Genomic DNA, 24,075 nt, shown 5'->3' on the forward strand with positions numbered 1-24,075 from the left:
CTCATCGGTCTCATGGACAGAGGAACTAATAAGGAGGAAGAAGAAAAAAAGAAGAAAAGAAAGATGAAGAGGAAGAAAGAAGACGATAAGGAGGAACAACAACAAGGAGAAGATGGAAGAGGAGAAAGAAAAGGAGGAAGAAGATGAATAATAAGAGGAAGAAAAACAAAAAAGGCAGATGAAGAGGAGGAAGATGAAAAGGAAAAAGAAAGGATAAAGAGGAGGAAGATGAAGAACAAGAAGAAAAGGAAGACATGACAAAGAGGAAGAGAAGGAGAAGAAGAAAAAGAAAAGGATGAAGAAGACAAAGAAGAAAAGGAAGTGAAAACTGATGAAGAAAATGAAGAAGTCAAGCAAAAAGAAGATGAAGAGGAAGGAGAAGAAGAAGAGGAATAAATGAAGTCTGGCTGAGGCGGTGCTGTAAAAGATGACAAAGTTCTGTTTTTTATTTCCCCAGAGGAAAGTCTCGTCTTGGCTCCGCCCACCGTTCTTCTTTGGTCCTCTCCAGATCACCGCGTCATCAGGACTGCTGAGCAGGAAGCCGATGGACATGACGGCCAAGTTATCTTCTACATACTGAGGAGAAACACACACACACACAAACACACACACACACACACACACACACAGTGTAACATTAACTCATGACAATCACACACAGTTCAATTTTTTAACATTTATTTAACTTTAGAGGATTACAGATTGACTATATAACATTAAAATCACAGATCCTCACCACAGGAGACCAGCCAGAGCCACTCTGATGAACCTGTGCCCACACACACACGTGCACACACACACACACACACACACACGGCTGGATCACAACCACACCAAACACACTGCAGCTACAACGAATAAAAACTGTAATCGAAGACACATCACTGTGGTGTCAGAGGAATACAACCCCGAGTCCAAAAAAGTTGGGACAAAGTACAAATTGTAAATAAAAACGGAATGCAATAATTTACAAATCTCAAAAACTGATATTGTATTCACAATAGAACATAACATATCAAATGTCAAAAGTGAGACATTTTGAAATTTCATGCCAAATATTGGCTCATTTGAAATTTCATGACAGCAACACATCTCAAAAAAGTTGGGACAGGGGCAATAAGAGGCTGGAAAAGTTAAAGGCACAAAAAAGGAACAGCTGGAGGACCAAATTGCAACTCATTAGGTCAATTGGCAATAGGTCATTAACATGACTGGGTTTAAAAAGAGCATCTTGGAGTGGCAGCGGCTCTCAGAAGTAAAGATGGGAAGAGGATCACCAATCCCCCTAATTCTGCGCCGACAAATAGTGGAGCAATATCAGAAAGGAGTTCGACAGTGTAAAATTGCAAAGAGTTTGAACATATCATCATCTACAGTGCATAATATCATCAAAAGATTCAGAGAATCTGGAAGAATCTCTGTGCGTAAGGGTCAAGGCCGGAAAACCATACTGGGTGCCCATGATCTTCGGGCCCTTAGACGGCACTGCATCACATACAGGCATGCTTCTGTATTGGAAATCACAAAATGGGCTCAGGAATATTTCCAGAGAACATTATCTGTGAACACAATTCACCGTGCCATCCGCCGTTGCCAGCTAAAACCCTATAGTTCAAAGAAGAAGCCGTATCTAAACATGATCCAGAAGCGCAGACGTCTTCTCTGGGCCAAGGCTCATTTAAAATGGACTGTGGCAAAGTGGAAAACTGTTCTGTGGTCAGACGAATCAAAATTTGAAGTTCTTTATGGAAATCAGGGACGCCGTGTCATTCGGACTAAAGAGGAGAAGGACGACCCAAGTTGTTATCAGTGCTCAGTTCAGAAGCCGGCATCTCTGATGGTATGGGGTTGCATTAGTGCGTGTGGCATGGGCAGCTTACACATCTGGAAAGACACCATCAATGCTGAAAGGTATATCCAGGTTCTAGAGCAACATATGCTCCCATCCAGACGACGTCTCTTTCAGGGAAGACCTTGCATTTTCCAACATGACAATGCCAAACCACATACTGCATCAATTACAGCATCATGGCTGCGTAGAAGAAGGGTCCGGGTACTGAACTGGCCAGCCTGCAGTCCAGATCTTTCACCCATAGAAAACGTTTGGCGCATCATAAAACGGAAGATACGACAAAAAGAGACCTAAGACAGTTGAGCAACTAGAATCCTACATTAGACAAGAATGGGTTAACATTCCTATCCCTAAACTTGAGCAACTTGTCTCCTCAGTCCCCAGACGTTTACAGACTGTTGTAAAGAGAAAAGGGGATGTCTCACAGTGGGAAACATGGCCTTGTCCCAACTTTTTTGAGATGTGTTGTTGTCATGAAATTTAAAATCACCTAATTTTTCTCTTTAAATGATACATTTTCTCAGTTTAAACATTTGATATGTCATCTATGTTCTATTCTGAATAAAATATGGAATTTTGAAACTTCCACATCATTGCATTCCGTTTTTATTTACAGTTTGTACTTTGTCCCAACTTTTTTGGAATGGGGGTTGTAAAACACTTCAGCACATGCTGTGACAGAAAATAAATCAACTTCAACAGCAGTGACTTTTCGTGCTTCATCACACCACACCACTGCTGATTGTTTTCCTGTAACAGCACCACACACAGTGGTTTATTCCTCACTTTACACGATGTATTCAGAGCAGAATTTATAAAAACACACAGGAAAAAGCAAAGACTCATCACAGCAACAGCAACATTTAATTACTGTAAAAAAAAAAAAAAAAAAAAAGTGTAAAAGCGCTTAAGATCAAGTGTGAGCAACACAAACAAGCCCTGGCAGAAAAAAGGAACTGTCTATAAAAAGTCATTAAACCATGACCTCAAAAAAAGAAGGTAAAAAAAAAAATAAATAAAAAATAAAAAATAAAAAATACACAAGAAAAAAATTTGCATTTCTAAAAATGACAAAGGCCCGTTCAAAACTGACTTCGCAGAGACGCGGCTTTAAAAAACACATTTCTATCATCGTGGATTTTAATGTTTGGGAGGAATCATGTTCTGGACGCATCGTTGAGCAACACAGAGAACAGAAAGTGGAATAGAAACTTCTGGAGAAAAGCCACGACGAATCAAGGGTCAAGGAGGAACAAACAATGTTTACTGTATGTTTGACAATTAAAAAAAAAAAAAAAAGATTGTTAAAACAATGGCAGTTGTTCCCGTCATGGGTGCGTCACTGTGCTCACTCAAAAAGAATCTGAGCTGCAACATGAACGTCTGCAGCTCCAGATCACTGACAATTTTTGTCCATTTTTGTGTGCTTTTGCTGAAATACTGTCTCAACCCTTTAAAACATGTTTCCCTGCAAACGTCAGGTATTTTTTTTGGGGGGGGGGGGGGGGGGAATGTGCAAAAAATAACAATGAACTGTACTGATTGCACTTTTTAACTGTTGATCGTTACTCCAAGTTCGTGCCTTTTCTCACTTACATTATCGCAGCTGTACAAACTCAAGAACAGAAACCGTTCTCTCTTTGTCCAGATTCTCGCTGCTATTACTGAAAACTGGGAATCTTTCCTTCCAAACCACAGCTCCAGAGTCCTGACACTGGAGACTCCTTCCACGCGTCTCCTGACGGAAAACATCGCCGATTGCCAACATGTATTCCTTTGTTAAACACCATGACGCCTATAAAATCTGTTTATTATTAATTTTAGAAGTACCCGTCCCTGTTAACGAGCTATTACTATAGAAACGATAATGTCATCTCAGAACGAGGGCGTTAATATAAAACTGTTGCTTATGTTATACGAAAATAACACACACCTTCTGACCAATCAGATCTGAGAATTCAACTGATCTGGAGTGTGTAAGCTTCGGAAAAAAAAAAAAATCAGATTTCTGAAAATAATTATTCTGGAATTTTACAGATTCTGACATTTTTTTTCCTTTGACAAAAAAAGGCAACAATATTCGAATTCATGTAACTCGAATGTTTCTACGCCGTCCATCAACACCAAACAACACGATGGCTCGATTCCGCTATCCCAACATTTTAGCTGTATTCAGCAGGTGGCGCTGTGATCAGTCCTCCACTTCCGGGTTGTTCCCAGCCAAAACAATACTCACTGTGACATTGGTTTGTATAATGTTTTGCTGAAATAAGATAGAATTAATAAATTGTATTGATGTTTAACTGGAATAGACGCTTATGAAATGTTGTCAAATGTACAAATACGCGAATTATCGCCCATGCCACATCCATTATCGTGCTTAAGTTAGGGCTTGTGGTCTGGGTAACCGCGTCTACTTCACACGGCCTGTCAGATATATTTGTGCTTATCGTGCTTATTGATGGGCCAGTTATTGTGAAATCATAATGATGTTTAATTTTTTTATATTAATTACATACTTGAATGATCAAACAAATATTTCCTCAAAAGAATGCATACAGAGCAAAAGAACGCATATTTAAAGGGGAACAGAGGGCAATATATAGAGTAAATATAACAATAAAACGCACATTAACGAACCTTATTCAAGACTTACAAAAGTTTTTTGTTCTAAGGTTGGAAAGTTATAGTGTTTTGAAAGTAGCTCGAGCAAACTATTTCCGCAGTTTGAACAGCCCGCCATGATATTAATGTTATCCAATCAGAATGCACGTTCATTTTCTCTGCGTAACACTCATGACGTATGTATGTGCCCAGTTGTGTTGGCTCATTGAGGTTGGGAATAGCACGTGTGAAATACCTGTTTCTGCCTCTTGCGACGATTTCGCAAGTCCACGGCTGGTGCCTATCTCATTGCAGCAAATAAATTCTGCTGGACTCGTGAGCAACTCCACGTTACATTTTCCGCACGAGCACCACGCCGTGTCACCTGCACGCAGACGCTCTGCCCCACGCTCGCCATGCCCATGGTCAGCATCAGTCTCATCCTCGCCGTCATCCGAGCTTTCTTCTCTTATTTCATCACCAGAGTCGAGAGTACCTCTCCTAGGTTCAAACTGGTACCCTTCTAAGCCATAGCCTGCTTGCAGTGTGTCTTGCGGGATCTCTTTGTATGATTCGACAGCTGTCGCTTTCACTTGATACGCCCGACGCCATGATTACACGCTTATCTCCTCTATTTCGGAGAGTTCCGCTAGTGCAGTGGGTAGCGCTGACGTCACGGTCTTTTAAAAATGGCGACTCTTGTGCGGTTTAGCGTATAAAGTATTATATTTACAATTACCAATATATTTCGTTGTTTTCTAGTATATAAATTTGATAGAATACTTAAGAATACGTTACTTTGTCACATCAGCAACTGTATATATTATATTTGGTACCCCTTTAAGAACGCATTTAAATTTTGATGAGTGCTGATTCTATATTGACATATAGTTCATATATTTGGGGATCAGAATTCTGGTAACAGAAATTAACACACATGGCTCCCTCGAGATTGCCTGCGGATTGTGGAGAATGTGGAGAGAATGCATGGACATGCAAGTTCAATTAGTTGAAACAATCACAGCATTCGGTAATGCACGAGTCCTCGTGAGTTTTCAAACATTTCAAATTGTCAATCCCCAAATATTTGAGAAGTTGATGTCAAAATGCCAGCATAACATCCTAACTCTGGTTCAAAGCCCAATTCCAAAAACTTACCCAATAATAATAATATCCCTCATATTCCTTGAAAACTTTCAATGTTTTGAGGATGTTTTGAGTTGGGAATGTAAATTATGAGCCTCTTCAGTAAGTACACTACCGTTCAAAAGTTTGGGGTCACTTTGAAATGTCCTTATTTTTGAAAGAAAAGCACTGTTCTTATCAATGAAGATCACTTTAAACTAATCAGAAATCCACTCTATACATTGCTAATGTGCTAAATGACTATTCTAGCTGCAAATGTGTGGTTTTTGGTGCAATATCTCCATAGGTGTATAGAGGCCCATTTCCAGCAACTCTCACTCCAGTGTTCTAATGGTACAATGTGTTTGCTCATTGCCTCAGAAGGCTAATGGATGATTAGAAAACCCTTGTACAATCATGTTAGCACAGCTGAAAACAGTTGAGCTCTTTAGAGAAGCTATAAAACTGACCTTCCTTTGAGCAGATTGAGTTTCTGGAGCATCACATTTGTGGGGTCGATTAAATGCTCAAAATGGCCAGAAAAATGTCTTGACTATATTTTCTATTCATTTTACAACTTATGGTGGTAAATAAAAGTGTGACTTTTCATGGAAAACACAAAATTGTCTGGGTGACCCCAAACTTTTGAACGGTAGTGTATATGTTAAAACACCAATGCGAACAGAAATGAAATTGGACGTGTCCATTTCCTGCAAATATCACTCTAATCAACTAATGTCAAGGAGTCCAGGGGTTACACTCACAGTAACAAGAATGATCAAATTGACAAATTTACGATTTAACAGACTATTTTCATCACGAAAAACACTTACTTGATGGCTCCGTATCTTTAAAATTTACAAGATGTTATTAAACTTAAAACAAACCACAATAAACCCTGAATAAACACTTTACTTTTGTTGGTTTGGGCTGTGCGGCGTCCACCGTTGTTGACATTGTTGAACGACCCAGTGACGCGCGCGCCACCTGTTGACTACTCCGCACATATCATAGCGGAACCGAGCCATTAGGTGACATTGGGCGTAGCCAACAACAACCCCCCCCATTCACTCTGTCTCTGTCCCTCTGAGTTACAGGTCAATGCTGAGGTCGAGATGCTGAACCTCTTCTGCTCCTCGGACCTGCCTGATCCATCCTGATGCCCGACTTCTAGCTGGAGTCTCATCGCATCGCTCCTGTGGAGGACGGCCCCATACGGACAGTCTAAAGTCGCACTTGGAGGACGCTCTGGACTCTTACAGTAATGATTTTATGGCTGAGGACTACAGTTAACTTGCTAACTTTCGGACTGCAGTTGTCATGAACAGTTTGACACTCAAGTTTCCATCAATGAAGAGTTTATAACTGCAACAAAACAGACTTCCTGTTAAACTGTAATGAACTTCCTGGTTTCAGAGTTATACTCTGCGACAATGTCTATTGTTAAAAGCGCTATACAAATAAAATTGACCAAAAAAAAAGCAGCGCAATTTTCTGCAAGATTGTTGTGACAAAATGACACACCCGAATCATGTGATTGAAGACCTTGGTGTGTTAAAGCGGGACATGACATCCAAGAAATGCACTCTGGGTTATTTTCAGTCAGAGCAACGTTAGAAATACTGAAATAGTGATGAAGTAGTTTTTATGTAAACAGATCATAAATCTCTGAACAGGACTGTTCACCGTCACACTGTCCTCCAGGATTGGCTCCAAAAAAAACCAACCCCGCTCTTTGGCTCTTGACATCACTTGGTGCTTTTTTTTAAAATAGTTTTCAGAGGATTACATGTCAAATATGAGCTTCCAGTGAAAAAAGCCCCATTAATATCACATCACAAACTGACCCTCTGTCTTTCACAGTGGAAAAAAAAAACAATCCTGAGATTTTCTTTTCATTCTTTTACGAAACAGTGCTGTTCCTCCAGGACTCAACCAACACTGGTCTTGTTTTATTTCACTCTTTTTTTCTTTAGATCTGAGCCTCTCTCTAACTCTCCCCAGGTTTGAATGCTGGTGACTGGAGCACCGTGTTGTCGTACCTGCTCTCCCTCCAGTCCCATTATTCTGGGTATCGATGGTCCACAGATGTCCACATCCAGCAGAGCCACCTGCAATTAAACATGAGAAACTGTTCATCTGAAAAGTAATTAAGCTTTAAAATACGGACACTTAAAAAAAAAAAAATACTGAAATGACCAACTTATTTTCGTAATAATAATAATAATAAAAAAAGTGAAAATAATTTCAGGGGGTTTTTTTGGCAGAAGGAACTGAGCTGGGACTCATCCGGAAATGTTTTCATCCATCTGACCCATGATGTGGCGTTTCCAGTGACATCATTGCTGCATTTTGTTTTCTCATTAACATGAGAGAAAATTGTGATTGTTTCTAGCACAAGTGAAAACAAGAAGTTATGAAAAACTGTAATCCCTGAAAAACATGCGTGGTGTAAAAGGAATAAAACACTTCCAAGCTGTGCTGCTGTGTATTTTCGTCTCACAACCTGCAGTCCTACCTACTCCTGTTCCTCTTTGCTCTGGTACTTTTGTCCCTCTGTTGTGTGGGTTTCTTTTGGCCACATGACAAAAGAATAGAAGAATGACTCATTGTTAATGACATCATGATTCATCCTGGTCAGCATCGCTGAAGAGGAAGGAATAAACAAATAACTGATTGAATACAGAAATAAAGTCATCCATGACTCTCAGGGGGTGCACATACTTCTGTCCACAGAACATTTATTTTTCTGGTGTCTGATCATGGCGCGTGTGTCAATGGCGCTCATAAACACTGCCATGTGACTGTTCTTTAAATGCTATTTCAGTGTTGCTGCTTGAACAGAAACCGTCTGCTCGCATCTCCGTCCTCTTTCACATCCTCTCAGCTCGACTCTCTCGTGTTACCGTGCGGCAAAATTAATCCCTTACATTTTTCACATCCAACAATTCTACTGCTTTTGATAAACCAAAGTAAACAGAGCTCTGTGATGCCTTTTTTCACACACACACAAATCATAAGGGATGTAAACATTCACACATGACCCTAAATGCGGGGACAGGAACTTCCTCATCATCACAAGATGTCATTTCACTGTATGCATTTAGCCACAGTGAGGTGTAAAACGCCTGCGAGCTGCACTTTCCGGTGTGTGATGTCGGGGGCGAGTGGGCTTCCCGGACGGTTTTTCTGATTTGTCACATCGGAAAGATCACAGCTCATTTGCATAAAAGGACAAAAGGCCACCTGTCGCTCATTAGTGCAGTCCATGGAAAGTTTCATCACTTCCTGTTTGAGTCTGAGGAAACTTCCTTTTTCCAGATTGTTTACAGCTGAATCAAGAATATTATTATTACTTCTTGGTCGTCCTGGTTTCACTGAAACACTTGACCTCCGCTCACACATCAGCTCTCCATTTTCCATCAGTCAGTCCTGCTCAGTAATTCTCCATCACCTGCTCGAGCTGCCCTCTCACCCTCAGAAAACTCAGCTTCCTGAAATAAATGACCGCTTCCAAATCAGATCACTCTACCACACTCTTGAACATGAACCGACTCTGAGCATCTCGTCCGAGTCACTGACTCTCGCTCCCGGGTCGATCTGTGAGGCAGAATCTCCTCAGCAGCACAGGACTTATATTTCTAGATCACTCATACTTCATCAATTCAGCTGTCTTCAGTCCAGACAAATCAAAACCCATCAATCATCATCATTGAAATGGACAAGGAAATTAAACACACACACACACACACACACACACACACGGGAGAAGAAGAAGAAGAAGAAGAAGAAGGAGGTAGGGATGTAACATGAGCAGAAATGATAGTCTTTAAATTGTTAATAAATAAACAAATCACAAGAAAAACAAGAACACAGGAGAAATCAGATAGAACAGCATTTGTTAAAGAAAACAAAGAAGAGGAGGAAATAAAATAAAAGAAATGCAGAGATGGGAGGAACGTTACGCAGCCCTGGACAGGAAGCAGGAGGACAGCGGAAGAAAAGGGATGAGTTCCAGGAAGAGGTTCAGGAAAAAAGAATCTGTGGTGGGTTTCCCAAGAGCCTCTTAACATGAAGTGCGTCTTAACTTCATTGTCTTGTTCGCGCTACCGTTTAACGATGATCTTTGGACTGCGATGCTTTTGGGAAATTCAGGCCTGTTCAATCGATCATTAATAATAATAATAATAATAAAAAAAAGTTTGTTTTATTTCTTTCTATTTCACCCTCCAGGCCACTCTGTTGTCCTTTGTGTGCGTTTTTATTTTTTACTTTGTTTCGACGCAGAAGAAAGACCAAGTGGACGACAACCTGCCAGAAACATCAGCGTCCCGGCTGAGAAACGAGGCCACACGATACTGGGGGCTCAACAAACTGCCCTCATTTACTTGATCTCCAGCTGTTCTGATCCACTCGCCCTTTCCAGCTGTGGTGAAAGCTGCTGAGCTCACGGCTCAACCTGTCTCTCCACACAGACGTACAGTACGGTACATCACTCCATCAGACTGCAGCAGCAATCCTCCCTGTTCAGACCCTCATTTCTCAACCTGCTGGGGACTTTGGAGCGTTTTGACGAAACGAGCTTCGAGAAGGCGCTTTTTCGAGCCTCATTTTCCCCATTTTACTCTCAAAGCTGAGAATTCAGGATCTGCCTGGATTGGCCAGACTTCAGATGTTTCCATCGCTGGCCACAATGCGCCTCCATTCCATACGAGATGACGCCCTTCTCATCCATGTTGTCCCGAGATTGTTGTTCAGCTCATCTTTCCATCGTTTTGGAGGTCGCCCGTGTGGTCTTTTCCAATTCCTTGGATACCACTCGACAATTGCGTGAGTCCATCGGTTGTCTTTAAGTCTGGCGACATGGCCTGCCCAGTTGAGCTTCTGTCTCCGGTATTCTGCGATCACGTCGTTCACTCCACTTCTCTCTTGTATCACCTCGTTTCTGATGTGCTCCCTCAGTGAGATTCCCAGCATCCACCTTTCCATGGCCCTTTGGGTTGTACTCAGTCTTTGCTCCTCTTTGCGTGTGGTGGCCCAAGTCTCGCTTCTGTATAGCATCGCGGGTAAGACTGTACTGTTAAACAGTTTCACACGTGTGAGCTTGGAAATTCTTGCTGTCAGCACTTCTTTGATGGAGGTGACCGCCTTCCATCCTGCTCGGATCCTTCGGGAGATTTCTGTACCCTGATCGCGTTTCATGTTTACTGTTTGTCCCAAGTATGTATACTCTTCCACCTCTTCTATTTCATTGCTTCCCACAATCACTCTTCCACGTGCTACACTGTCAGACCGCATGCACTTGGTCTTGGTGCGGCTCATCTTGAGGCCAATGGCTGTACTATGTTTGTCCAGCTCGTTCAGCATATTCTGAAGTTGACCTGTGGTGGATGCAGTGAGAGCGATGTCATCTGCGAATCTGAGGCATGTCAGTATCTCTCCGTTGCTGTTTATACCTCCATCCTACTTAACCTTTCGGATGATGGATTCGAGACACGCGATGAAGAGTTTTGGAGAGATGGTGTCCCCTTGTTTGACACCTTTTCCAGCGGTCTCAAAAGTAGCCGGTCACCGGCGGCAAATCGCCGGCTATGGCTTGTTATGCCGCCGGCTACTGTCAGTCGAGTCACAAAATGTAATATTAAATATTTCTGACAGCAAAAAAAGTTGTGAACGTAAATTACATCCACTATGTCATGTATGTCCGTTGCCGCGTCAACTGTGTTTACATCCTCGACATGAGTGCAGCCATTACTGCCGCCTGTATTGCCAGATTGTGTTTATATCCTCGACATGAGTGCAGCCATTACTGCCGCCTGTGTTGCCAGATTGTGTGTTTTCCCTCCCAATTTGGGCGGTTTTAAGTGCATTTTGGCGGGTTTTGAACATATTTTTGTAAAACGTCATGTGAGACATGTGACATGTCATGTGACACGTGAGATTCTGTTCAAATTGTTTTTTTCTTCTATGAAGCCTGAGCCATTTATTTTATTAGTTTATAATTATTGTTTAATTTAGTCTTCAGGAGAGACTGCCTGCACACAGTACTAGTATTAATAGTTTTTTTTCTTACATGAAAGCTGAGGCTTTTATATTATATTTTAAGGTAACTTCATGTTGTGCTGTGAGGTTCTATGCACTTTAACTTTTGAACCAACAGGTGCATTTGGATAAGTAAAGCCTATTTTTCTGCATTTTTGTAGTCCTGGTAATCTTTTATATTGGTAAAGTTGTTTATAGGACCATTTCTCAGTGTCTGTTTTTTTAATCAATAGTTTTTCAGTAATGCTGCGTTCATGTGCTATAGGAATTATGGTAAATACCAAACGCCGACATGGAAAGCACATATGAACGCCCCCTCTTGTGGTATTTTCCACTGGGCAACTCGTAGAAAATTTTGATACACGAGTTGCCGAGATGAGATGAACTTTAACCTTTTCAACATGACGGCGAGCGGTACAAGACACTTGAATGCTAAGCATTGTACGCTACTAAAGTTTTTTTTACTAGTACTAGTGGGTAGTTTTTGGTGTCTATGCAATGTTGCATCATTAACAAGTGTAATATAATACGTTAGAAATCCGTTTCCTTTAAAAATGTGTTATGGTTTGTTTTTACCTATCCAGAGCAGACGCTATTGCTAACGATAGCTAACTAACTATTGCTAACTTGAATCTGGTCCACCATCTTTAATTTGTCAACAACAACAAAAGCATGTGAACACAACACACTGGTAAATACCACTTCCCAACTGGAAAATATCATCTTCCCATAGCACATGAACGCAGCAGAATAACTTAATATTTAACATATCACTCAATTTTAAACAACCCCCGCGCCTCCCCCATAGTCTCCAAAATTTCTGTGGGAAACACTGGCGTGCGTAACAACGCTAATCAAGCTTAAGCTAGACGACCCGCCTCAAATACCCGTCCCGGGTAAATGTTATCCCAATTTTAGATGGCCTGTTCCAAACCATCCCGCCCCATGAAAAATTCGTACTTGCATAGCTCTCTCTCTATCTATATCCCTGCACGCTTTGCATGCATTATGTCTGCCGCTGGCAGACATTTTACCATTTTGCACCCTGCTGTAAATTATTTGTACCCTGCTATTCTCCCAAACTTTGAAGCCCCTGCTTTTCCAACTGGGACTGTCACGGGCGATGATAGTACTTCGATATCTGTTGTAGATCCAGAGTTGGCTTCTTTCAGCACATTTATGTACTGAGGCTCGACTCTTTGCGTGTAGAGATTTCAGCACTGCATTTATCTCAACGCTATCAAAGGCTTTTTCATAATCCACAAAAGCGAATTCAGGATCCGAATGATGATTTTATCTGAAACAATCAATCTGTGTGTATTTGGTTTTGTGGAAATAAAATGGAGAACAGATATGAAGTGATCAGACAGTACGGGGATTCACACGGCGAGGGAGGGGGGAATGGAGCATTTCGAAACTGTGTTTTGAAAAGACAGAGAGCAAACACTTCTGCTCCAGCTCACACACGCCCCCCTGTGGAGCCTCGGCTCATTCCGTCAGCATGGTGTGAAATCCAACTGAGACGAGGAAACAAGAATCACTTCTCAAATTAATTACAAATCAGCAACAACACTCACAAAAATCTTGAAATCACTCACAGATTATGTTTTTTTTAAAATATCTGAAGGCTGTAATGAAAGATGGATTCAAGCGACAGGACGAAACGTGAACTGATTTATAAACTAATTTATATTTACGACACACTACGTTGGCCTATGATTATGCAATTATAAAATCATCACAATGTTTTTGCTCATGATGTTCAAACCAAATTCAGTGAAATACATCAGATTTTTATATCATGTAAAGCCCGCAGTGATCCGATCCCTGGGATGAGGATCAGACTGAGAACAGCGAAAAAAGATCGACCCAAATATTGGCTCAGATATCAGAGGAAAAGATGATGGATCTGACAGCTGTGGTTTTTTATTGGATTTTTATTTAAAAACACACAGACTTTTAAACCGTCAAAGAAAGAAATCAGGCAGGTTTCAGTTTTAGAAATGAACTCAGTTTCAGTATCGTATTGGAAGAGAAAGTGTGGTATCGTACCATCTCTAATCAGAACATGATTTATGTGAATATTTGAAAAGAGCTGAATATCTTTATCCGTATAAACTTTGCTCTAAAACACAGTCTTCATCACACTTCCTGCGTGCGTGTGTGTTATAACGTGTTCATAAAGCATTATACACATCATCGTCATTTATGAAGTAGATGTACTTTTTAAACAAATGTTTTTATTACGGTATCTGCTGTCATACAGCACACTATATCACCAGTGTGAAAGAGATTCAGCCCGAGAGCGCGTTATGTTTAATCGTAGACACATTTACAGAAATCATGATGGCACGGTGGTGTAGTGGTTAGGCCAAAAAAAATATTACCTTTGTTTTGGGTTTCCCGACCGACCCATTGAAATGGAGCCGACTGTGCATGTCTAAATGCCAAAATATGAAAAAAAAAAAATTTCTGTTTCAGGTTTCCCGACCGACCCTGAAATTAGCTGGCAAATCTAACTATTTTATCAGATTTTCTAAAACATATACACGTTGACAAAAACGAAATGCTTATCAAACATTTCACCAAATTTAGACTGGAATATCGCCGGCGCCATATTGAGGCTGTTCCAGCGCACCAACCAATCAGCGTCCACGTTACATACGGGACGGGAAGTAGAGGTCTGCGCGGGTCGGATTTTTCAGTCCCGCTCCCGCCTGCATTGTGCAGTCCCACTCCCGCCCGCGCCCGCCCGCAAAGAATTATGATTTTCAGTCCCGCTCCCGCCCTCGCCCACAAAAAAATTATGATTTTCAGTCCCGCTCCCGCCCGCAAATCCCGCATGATGCAGACAGTCGCGTTATTTCTCAGGAAAGTTCTTGTCTTGACACAGCGTGATGGTGCCCCTCCCCCTACTTTGAGTGGATTTCAGCATAAATATCTACAGCTCACGTTGTTATTATTTACCTTGTTTCGGAATTCAGCATGTACTGTCTCTAATAATAATAATTAGTGCTACTAAAATATTTAATCGTGAATCACACATTTTTATCATATGAGAAACCATTGTAATTCTCTGATCAGCATAAAAAAGTGAATGGGCTTGCTTTGTATCAATGGTGTTGTTCGTTGTTTTTTTTTATTGCAAAGCAGAGCTAATAAGAGAAGTGAATTGATTTACTGCTCGAGTTAGTCTACAACTTTAGTCAGAGAGACATGTTACACGCTATCTCAGAAATCCTTCCTGTAATATGCAAATTTGTCCGCCTCTGATTGGACAGCCAAATTTGCATATTACAGGAAGGATTTCTGGGATAGCATTGAGTCAAGCCTACCGTCACTGTGTAACCTGTCTCTCTGATTAAAGTTGTAGACTAACGCAAGCTGTAAATCACTTCACTCATGGTTTTCTTGCTAGCTGGGTGTGAACTGTGAGTCATTAGAGTGATCAAAGGATTTCCTGTTAGGGTGATCAATGGCAAATTTAAGATGCCATTCCTCTGGCAATCTAACTCTCTCTGCAAATTTAGGTATCTTAAAATGTTTTTATTAATGCCAAATAAAATATCCAGCACAAATTATATATGATAGACATAAGTTAATAATTTATACATTTTATTTCAAACACATTTTTAGTTAGCGGCACTGCAGCTTATCACCGCTCCCGCCCGTGCCACATATGTGCACTCCCGCTCCCGCCCGTGCCACATATGTGCACTCCCGCTCCCACCCGCGCGCGCATATGTGCACTTCCGGTCCCGCCCGCGCCCGCAATGAGCTTTCAAAATTTGTCCCGCGCCGCACTGCTTTGCGGCGGGTCCCGCGGGACTCCCGCGGGAGTGTAGGGCTCTAACGGGAAGTTGCTGTTGCTAGCGCAAGAAGATGGACGCCATGATGGATGCCGAGAATGTTGTTGTCAATATTTTACAAGATTCTTGCAAACACGGAGGAGGATTGAACATATTTCATGTTTTGGATCCCCGTAAAACATTTGAAGATATTGAATCTGACTTTGCATGTTTGTCAACAACAAATCTGGAGATATCGATGTCAGAATCAGCTAAAGGGCCATGGACAACTTTGGATAACACTGACCAAATGTACAGACAGCCACTCAAAAATGTGTTCGGTGTTTTCAAGAATCTAAAAGTTTTGAAGTTGAAATGTATACAAAATGATTCTGAAGCAGCTGCTGAACCCCCAAACAAGAGAGCACGAACCAATGCATTTGATATCATGATGAAAGCTACATCCCATCGTGCCAATTATTCTCTGCCCAGCAAAAAAGTTGCCAGGTAAGGTGGTCTATTGATGCCAACATATATTATTTTTGGACAGAAAAAATCTGCAATTTATCAGAGTTAATTCAGGACTGTGACAGCATCAAAACTCAGTTAAATCTTTTCATGACATGGTTCATTGCTTGTTTAGATATCCTGAACCTCCAAGGCTTTAAAAAAAAGTTTTTCGCACTGGTACCTGTGATATTAAAGTAGAATGTCACGGAATATAAGTTTGTGTATTTAAAATAATTTTTACTAATATTTACAAATGTGTGTGTTGTGATAGTGAAATAATTTAATATTGATGGGTAAAAAAAATTTTCTAAAACCCAACCCTATTTTATCATCTCTCAAAAAAATCCCTACCTACCGAGCCAAACTCAAAACAGCATGAAACCCTAAACAAAGTATTAATTTTTTTTGGCCTTAGCGCTGTTGCCTCACAGCAAGAAGGTCCGGGTTCGAGCCCCGGGGCCGGCGAGGGCCTTTCTGTGTGGAGTTTGCATGTTCTCCCCGTGTCCGCGTGGGTTTCCTCCGGGTGCTCCGGTTTCCCCCACAGTCCAAAGACATGCAGGTTAGGTTAACTGGTGACTCTAAGGCCCTGTCCACACGGCAACGGATTCAGGTGACTCCGATACAATTGTTTATCGTTTAGGCCTGGCGTCCACACGGCACCGGCATTTTGGGTGCCCAAAACGCAATCTTTTTGAGAACGGGTTCCAGAGTGGAAAAATCTGGCAACGTTGCCGTTGCGAAGTCGTCTGGATGAGTAGAACGGATTTGTTTACGATGACGTCACAACCACATGACTGAGTGCTTCACGCCGGGTAGAAGTGTAACGAACTCGATGCGAGTTGTCAACAAATCCTATAACTTGGTTCATGAAACGCGCTTACAAAATATTTTCACTGTGAATATTTATTGTGTAATGGTGCAAAGTGAGAGAGAGAGAGAGAGAGAGAGAGAGAGAGAGAGAGAGAGACTCTGCCCTTAGGGCAGAGTCAATCCCGCCAGCAAAAATAGGGAAAAAAAAGGAGCGATCTCACCTCTTCAGATGTTGATTTAAGTCCAACAATACATTCCTCAAAAAGGGCGTAGAAGAGCAAATTAATCCATCAACGTGTAGCATTCAATTTATTCCGGACCATTAAAGACGCCGCCTTCCGTGTAGAATCATACGTCATCCTCGCCGCCATATTGGATAGGTCAAAGCGGAGAATAAAGGTTCATGTGCTGCGTTTAACTGTACCAACAGGTTTACCGTCCAAACGAGATCACATGGGATTACCTTTCACAGGTGAGATTGGAAAAATACTTTTCATTGTATTTGGTCATTATAATGTAATTTTACGAACAGATTTTTCTGACTTTGTGGCCAATATGAAGTCTCGCGCATAATAGTTTATGTGCATGCGTCCTTACTTCTTCTATTGTTCTGGTGTCTCCGAAGGGACCGTCTTACAGCGCCCCTAGAGGTGTGGCATGTGTATTGCATCGTTTTCAGCAAGCGTTGCGTTGCCATATGGACCTGATATTTTACTGATCGTTGCCCATTTGGACGCGATATTTTTTAAAATAACATCTCGTTGCCGTTGTCATGTGGATGTAGCCTAAATTGACCGTAGGTGTGAATGTGAGTGTGAATGGTTGTCTGTGTCTATGTGCCAGCCCTGTGATGACCTGGCGACTTGTCCAGGGTGTACCCCGCCTTTCGCCCGTAGTCAGCTGGGAGAGGATCCAGCTTGCCTGCGACCCTGTAGAACAGGATAAAGCGGCTACAGATAATGGATGGATTTCCTGATGACGTCTCTGGAGGAGCTTATTTGTGAAAGGGGAAAAAAAAATCCACACAGTGGAGTCACAATGCAGTGTACAACATACACAGTCCAGTACAAAATGTGTCTGAGGCACATGTAAATAAAGAAATGCTGTCGACCAAAAATAGCTTAAAAATAATGAAATGAAATGTTTCAACATAAAAAAAATACTATAAACAGTAATCAGTGAGCCATAATAAATGAAACAAAGTCAAGATTTGGTGTGAGACGACCCTTTGCGATTTAAAAAAAAAAATCTGTCTCAGGTCCAGTGAGTGCAGTTTTATGCGGAAATGATCTGTAGGTTTTCCTGAGCATCTTACAGAACCAGCCGCGGTTCTTCTGGACACTTTGACCGTCACACTCACTTCTTCATTTTACACCAAAACTTTTGCACCAGCAGCCTTCATTATGTTTTCTTTTTTCATCTGAAAAGTGCTCTCTTATGGAATATGCTGCTCAGATACAAACTTTTTTTTTCTGTCACGTTTAATTTTGTGCTGGAAAACGAACGTTTGGAACTCAGGGGCCTAAGACTGTTGGACAGTACTGTATATATAAAACATGAGACTGTATCATAATACAACTACTACTAATGCCTAAAGAACAGATTGTAACGTGGTATGGATGTGAGCTTGAGAGAAAGTGTTTCTCTCAAATGGCTAGAAAAGTCAAGAGGAAAGTTTTGTGGAATGTTTTCGTTCCACAGGCGTGTTTGAGAGTCAGAGATAAGAAATGACTGTGTGTGTGTGTGTGTGTGTGTGTGTGTGTGTGTGTGTGTGTCTCAAGGCCAACAGAATATAAGCAGGAAGTGTGAATAAAACACAATGTTTCTCACAGGATGCTTCTAATCATGTTTAATTTCCCAAAGAGAGCTCGAACAGAAAAACCCCACACAAACAGAACAGAGCAAGAGGAGCGGTACACACTCCAGAGAGATGAAGGTGGAAAATATATCGTTATGAATCATCACCCTGGAGGCAAGACTGAACACACACACACGGAATTGTGATGTATTATTGCAGCGACATCTGACTTTTCAATTCAATTCATCACTGCAGTAAACGTTTTTCAACTTCCTGTCATTTTATGCAGACACAAATCGTGTTTTATTCTTTTGTCTCAATGGTTTTTTTAAATACACTCTAACTCCCTCTTTCAGTGTCATTTTAAAAGATAAATATTCATCCCTTTCTCTACCTCTCTCTCTCTCGTCTTGATTTTTTCATCCCCCCCAAAAAACAGATGTTCTGCAGCAGAATCAAACTCACTGAGATTCCACACAACAGACAAACCCAGTGTGCGCCAGTAGAGGGCTCGAATCACTCAGCCTGAACTTTCACTCACAGCTTTGCATTTCTTCAACTCGTTTCACACTCACACTGCAGCTTAAAGCAGATACGCAGAACCTTTATTTTTAAATACATTTCTGAGTGGATAGTATCTCCATCCTTGACTCTTGTACGCTGCATAAATGGGAATTTAAAAAATATATATTTGAGAGTTAAACTCGACCGCAAAGTTGTGATTGGCGCTGCCCCGCTGAGCGAGCCAGCCCTGAGTGCGTGACGTCACAGCGGGAACCGGTTTCAAGGCCGAGGCCTTTTACAGCTATAGACCAAAGTTATATAAATAAAAATTTATGCTGAAAGTAAGAAACACCGTTACTGACTTGCTCAGCTAAGACTGATTTGAATTCACTGATTGTAGGTTGACTCTCATTAAAACAGGATGGGTGTTAAAACTGATGCAACATACATGTACATGCATGCATTTTCACTGATAAAACGTAAAAGGCTCATTAAATAATCAGATGAACTGAGACAATCACATTCTGAAGCAAATTAAATAAATCTTATCCCGCTAACTTAAACACACAATACAAGTTACATGGATTAATCTAAATGCAGGGAAACGAGTTGTTTTTATTGTTTTATATCCGAATGAGACTCGGAGCTTACCCGTCTGTGTTCTCGCTTCTTGAAGGCCGATCTTGTGGCCGATTGTTTTGAAACAATCTGACCTTCAGTTGTTCCTTCAGTTCTCCGTTCATTCACTTCTTCCACGTAAGGGCAAGATGGCAGCAATATCCAGTTTAGAAATAAGACGGCTGGTCCACTCATTCTCCATTTTCTCCATACTAAGTACTCCGCCATTACTGCTCGGCTCAGGCAATTATGAAAACCCGGGATGGAACGGAACGTCACCGGTTTTAGCAACAGCTGCAGGGAGGTCACTGCCCGAGTGATAATATGTCAAACCCCGTCCCGGGTTTTAGCAACAACCCATGACTCACTCCGGGTCGACTGGTGCAACGGAACTTACTTTCCTTTTAAAAAATAAATAAAATAAATGCTTTCCTTTTCTTGTAGTTTTATTTAATTGTTGAGACTGCACCCTCTTTCAATACAGGCTTATAGCCAACGCTCCTCAACAGATCAGAGGTCTTGTACGAGTCTTCAGTAAAATGTGCAGAGCAGAGGAGAGACCACTTCATAGCCGCCCAATGTGCCCGTGAACTTCTCGCAAAACGCGTCCAAATCTTTGCAGTTTGAACATTCTTGGGACCATGAATGCAACATAAATCCATCTTCTGTTGTGTTGCTGGCACATCTACGTGGCATGGTGATAAATTAGCTCAAAATGGAGGATCGGAGTTGCCATCAGCACTGTGTTTTAGTACAGCGGAAATGGCGATGAGACCGATAGACTTCCCGCTGTGACGTTACGGATGTCAAGGTCATTCCCTCAGACCGCTACCTATATAAATCACTTTAATCGTAAAAATTACTATATTAGATTTATTGTTAGCGCTTTAAACTATTCCTGTGCCATTCTTGAGGTCTCAAGGCATTTATAAACGAAAGTGAGACCATGGTTCTGCACATATGCTTTAAACTACTTCCAGGAGCATTCATAAATTTCACAAAACCTCACTCCAGGACAGGACTTTCATCTCACTGATCAACTTCAATGTGTGGGAATTTTTCGTTCCCATTCTTCTGTGTTATACTTCATGATCTTCATCTTAAGAATCAGAACTCAGTAAATTTTTCATTACTGATGATCTGATGAAATACTTTTGCTTGATTATTTGCTGAAAGTGTGATGACTTCTTGCATGTATGTGTCTTTGACCTTGTGTTGATTATATGAACCCACCTCTGTGGATTCATCACTCGCCAGGGCGTGAGCCAAGTGTGCACTAAACGTGCTTTTCCCGACGCCTCCTTTACCAGAAAGAACGACGATCTTGTGCTTCACGTTGGACATCTTCAGCTTGATCTCCTCGACGGCTAAATAAAAAACACAAAAGAAGAAGAAATGGTATTCGAACAAGTCAAGAAATTTTTGACATTCCAAACATCAGATCACAAGAGTGGAAGATGCAAAGTTCTGACAATGACGCTCAATACACAAAGACTTAAAACTCTGTGAAAAAAAGATGAGTGATGATGAGGAATTGAAAAGGTACCAGGATCTGGAGCTTTGGGAGCACCAGAGGAACATATGGCCTGGTTTGGACATCCTTGACATGCTGATGATTTGCCAGCTTGCTCACTGCTGGTTCCTGGACAATCTGAAGAATAAATAAACAATTAAAAAAAACACAGAAACTCACAAAATGAACACAATTTTAACTCGAGTAAAATTTCACAACACCTCAACAACAACAAATAATAATCATTCCAGGGGATTGAATCTATCTGGCTAATTTTAGAGGCTGGATTTAAAAACCTGAACCCTTATGTAGCTTAAAAACTATTAAAAGGTTTCAGTTTCAGTTCAACGTCATGAAAAAGTTCAAGTAAAATACAACACAGTGCTTCACTGTCGTCTGAATTTCTGCCCTTATCCAAAATCTCCCATTATTGGACACAAAGTGCACTTGATACCCTGTACAACCCATTACTTTGCACCCTATGTAGTGCCCTTATATAGGGAGTCGGGAACAAATTGAAACACAACCTCCCCTAAAAGAACAGCGATAACACACACGAGTGTAATAAAGTTCCTGACAGTCATTTTATCATATTTTTAATAAATGGTGAACAAACTGTAAAATAAGGATCATTGGTACTGTAATTTTACTTCAATTAAAAGACAAAAATTGGGAATTTAAACACTTTATTCGATATAACTCACGCTGAGGAGCATCCTTTGGAATATCCGCCATATTGTTATCAAACTTCCAGACACAGTGTGCAGAATAAGACGCTCCGACTGGAAACTTTGTGCGACGAACAAAAGGTTCCGCTTCAGAGATATTACATAAAATATCATACATAAAATATGAAATAAGAATATCCAAAGATTTTTAAAAATCCAAGAAAGCATGAATATTCATAAGACATTTGAGGATCCACGAAAAATAATCTTTCTTCTTTTGGCTGCTCCCGATTAGGGGTCGCCACAGCGGATCTTTCGTCTCCATTGCTCCCTGTCTTCTGCATCCTTCTCCACCACACCTGCCACTTTCCTGTCCTCTCTCACCACATCCATGTATCTCCTCTTTGGCCTTCCTCGTTTTCGTTTGCCTGGCAGCTCCATCCTCAACATTCTCCTTCCAACATGCTCTGCATCTCTTCTCAGGATGTGCCCGTACCATCTCAGTCTCATCTGTCTTAGCTTCATTCCCAAGCTCTCCACATGTGCTGTCCCTCTGATGTGCTCGTTCCTTATCCTGTCCAACCTTCTCACTCCCATCGCAAACCTTAACATCCTCAACTCCGCCACCTCCAACTTTGCCTCCTGTCTCTTCGTTAAGGGTACGGTCTCCAGTCCATACATCACAGCTGGTCTCACTACTGTCTTATACATCTTACCTTTCACTTTTGCTGGGACTTTCCTATCACAAATGACTCCTGAAATCATTCTCCAACTGCTCCACCCTGCCTGCACTCTCTTTCTCACCTCACTATCACAGCCCCCATTTTCCTGCACAGGTGACCCCAGGTACTTGAATTCACCAACTTTCTTTATGTCTACTCCTTGCATCTTCACTACACTCTCATCCCCATTCTCATTGATGCACAGGTATTTTGTTTTGCTACTGCTCACCTTCATTCCTCTTAGTTCCAATGCTTCCCTCCATCTCTCTAAACCCAACTCAACCTCCTTTCTACTTTCACCACATATCACAATATCATCCACAAACATCATGTTCCATGGTGACTCTTGCCTCACTTCGTCCGTCAATCTATCCATCACTACGGCAAACAAGAAAGGACTCAAAGTGGATCCTTGATGGAGTCCCACCTTCATGCCAACCAACAAGTACCAACAAACCAAATATTCTCATCTCATTAACTCTAGCCACTTTATCCTATTCTACAGGGTCACAGGCAAGCTGGATCCTATCCCAGCTGACTACGGGTGAAAGGCGGGGTACACCCTGGACAAGTCGCCAGGTCATCACAGAGCTGACACATAGACACAGACAACCATTCACACTCACATTCACACCTACAGTCAATTTAGAGTCACCAGTTAACCTAACCTGCATGTCTTTGGACTGTGGGGGAAACCGGAGCACCCGGAGGAAACCCACACGGACACTTGGAGAACATGCAAACTCCACACAGAAAGGCCCTCGCCGGCCACGGGGCTCGAACCCGGACCTTCTTGCTGTGAGGCGACAGCGCTAACCACTACACCACCGTGCTGCCCCAAATTTGAAAATATCCAGAAAATTAAGAATGTCCATAAAACATGTGAATAGCCAAGAAGACAGGAATATCCATGCCTTAATTTTATAGAAAACAGATTTTTTTATTCTTTTACTTCTGACCTGCAGCATAAATGACTCTTGAAAAATCTGTTTGAATGCCAACCAACAAGTGCCAACAAACCAAATATTATTATTATTTTTTTAAAAATTGATTAATAAGAAAAAAATTCAGGAAAATTTTATTTTGAACAAATGACCGCAAATGTAGGCACAGTCGACCAGCTATGGAAATTATGCTTTTTTTTTTGCTTGAGAATAAATCTCATCTCATCTCATTATCTCTAGCCGCTTTATCCTTCTACAGGGTCGCAGGCAAGCTGGAGCCTATCCCAGCTGACTATGGGCGAAAGGCGGGGTACACCCTGGACAAGTCGCCAGGTCATCACAGGGCTGACACACAGACAACCATTCACACTCACATTCACACCTACGGTCAATTTAGAGTCACCAGTTAACCTAACCTGCATGTCTTTGGACTGTGGGGGAAACCGGAGCACCCGGAGGAAACCCACGCGGACACGGGGAGAACATGCAAACTCCACACAGAAAGGCCCTCGCCGGCCATGGGGCTCGAACCCGGACCTTCTTGCTGTGAGGCGACAGCGCTAACCACTACACCACC

General features: G+C 41.5%; 1 protein-coding gene across 1 annotated transcript in view; it reads right to left on the reverse strand.

Annotated features, from left to right (window-relative positions):
- nubp1 (nucleotide binding protein 1 (MinD homolog, E. coli)) overlaps positions 1-21,917 on the reverse strand; it is a 67,487-nt gene extending 45,570 nt beyond the window's left edge. The window contains exons 1-6 of the mRNA XM_060901092.1: positions 21,869-21,917; positions 21,198-21,302; positions 20,885-21,018; positions 7,624-7,692; positions 737-769; positions 486-576 (exon numbers count right to left, since the gene is read on the reverse strand). Of these exons, the coding sequence (XP_060757075.1) occupies positions 486-576; positions 737-769; positions 7,624-7,692; positions 20,885-21,018; positions 21,198-21,302; positions 21,869-21,899 (463 nt within the window). The 5' untranslated portion in view covers positions 21,900-21,917. The remainder of the gene's footprint in view (positions 1-485; positions 577-736; positions 770-7,623; positions 7,693-20,884; positions 21,019-21,197; positions 21,303-21,868) is intronic.
- Positions 21,918-24,075: the final 2,158 nt, after the last annotated feature.

This window comes from Neoarius graeffei, chromosome 20, assembly GCF_027579695.1.
Source record: "Neoarius graeffei isolate fNeoGra1 chromosome 20, fNeoGra1.pri, whole genome shotgun sequence".
NCBI lineage: Eukaryota > Metazoa > Chordata > Actinopteri > Siluriformes > Ariidae > Neoarius > Neoarius graeffei.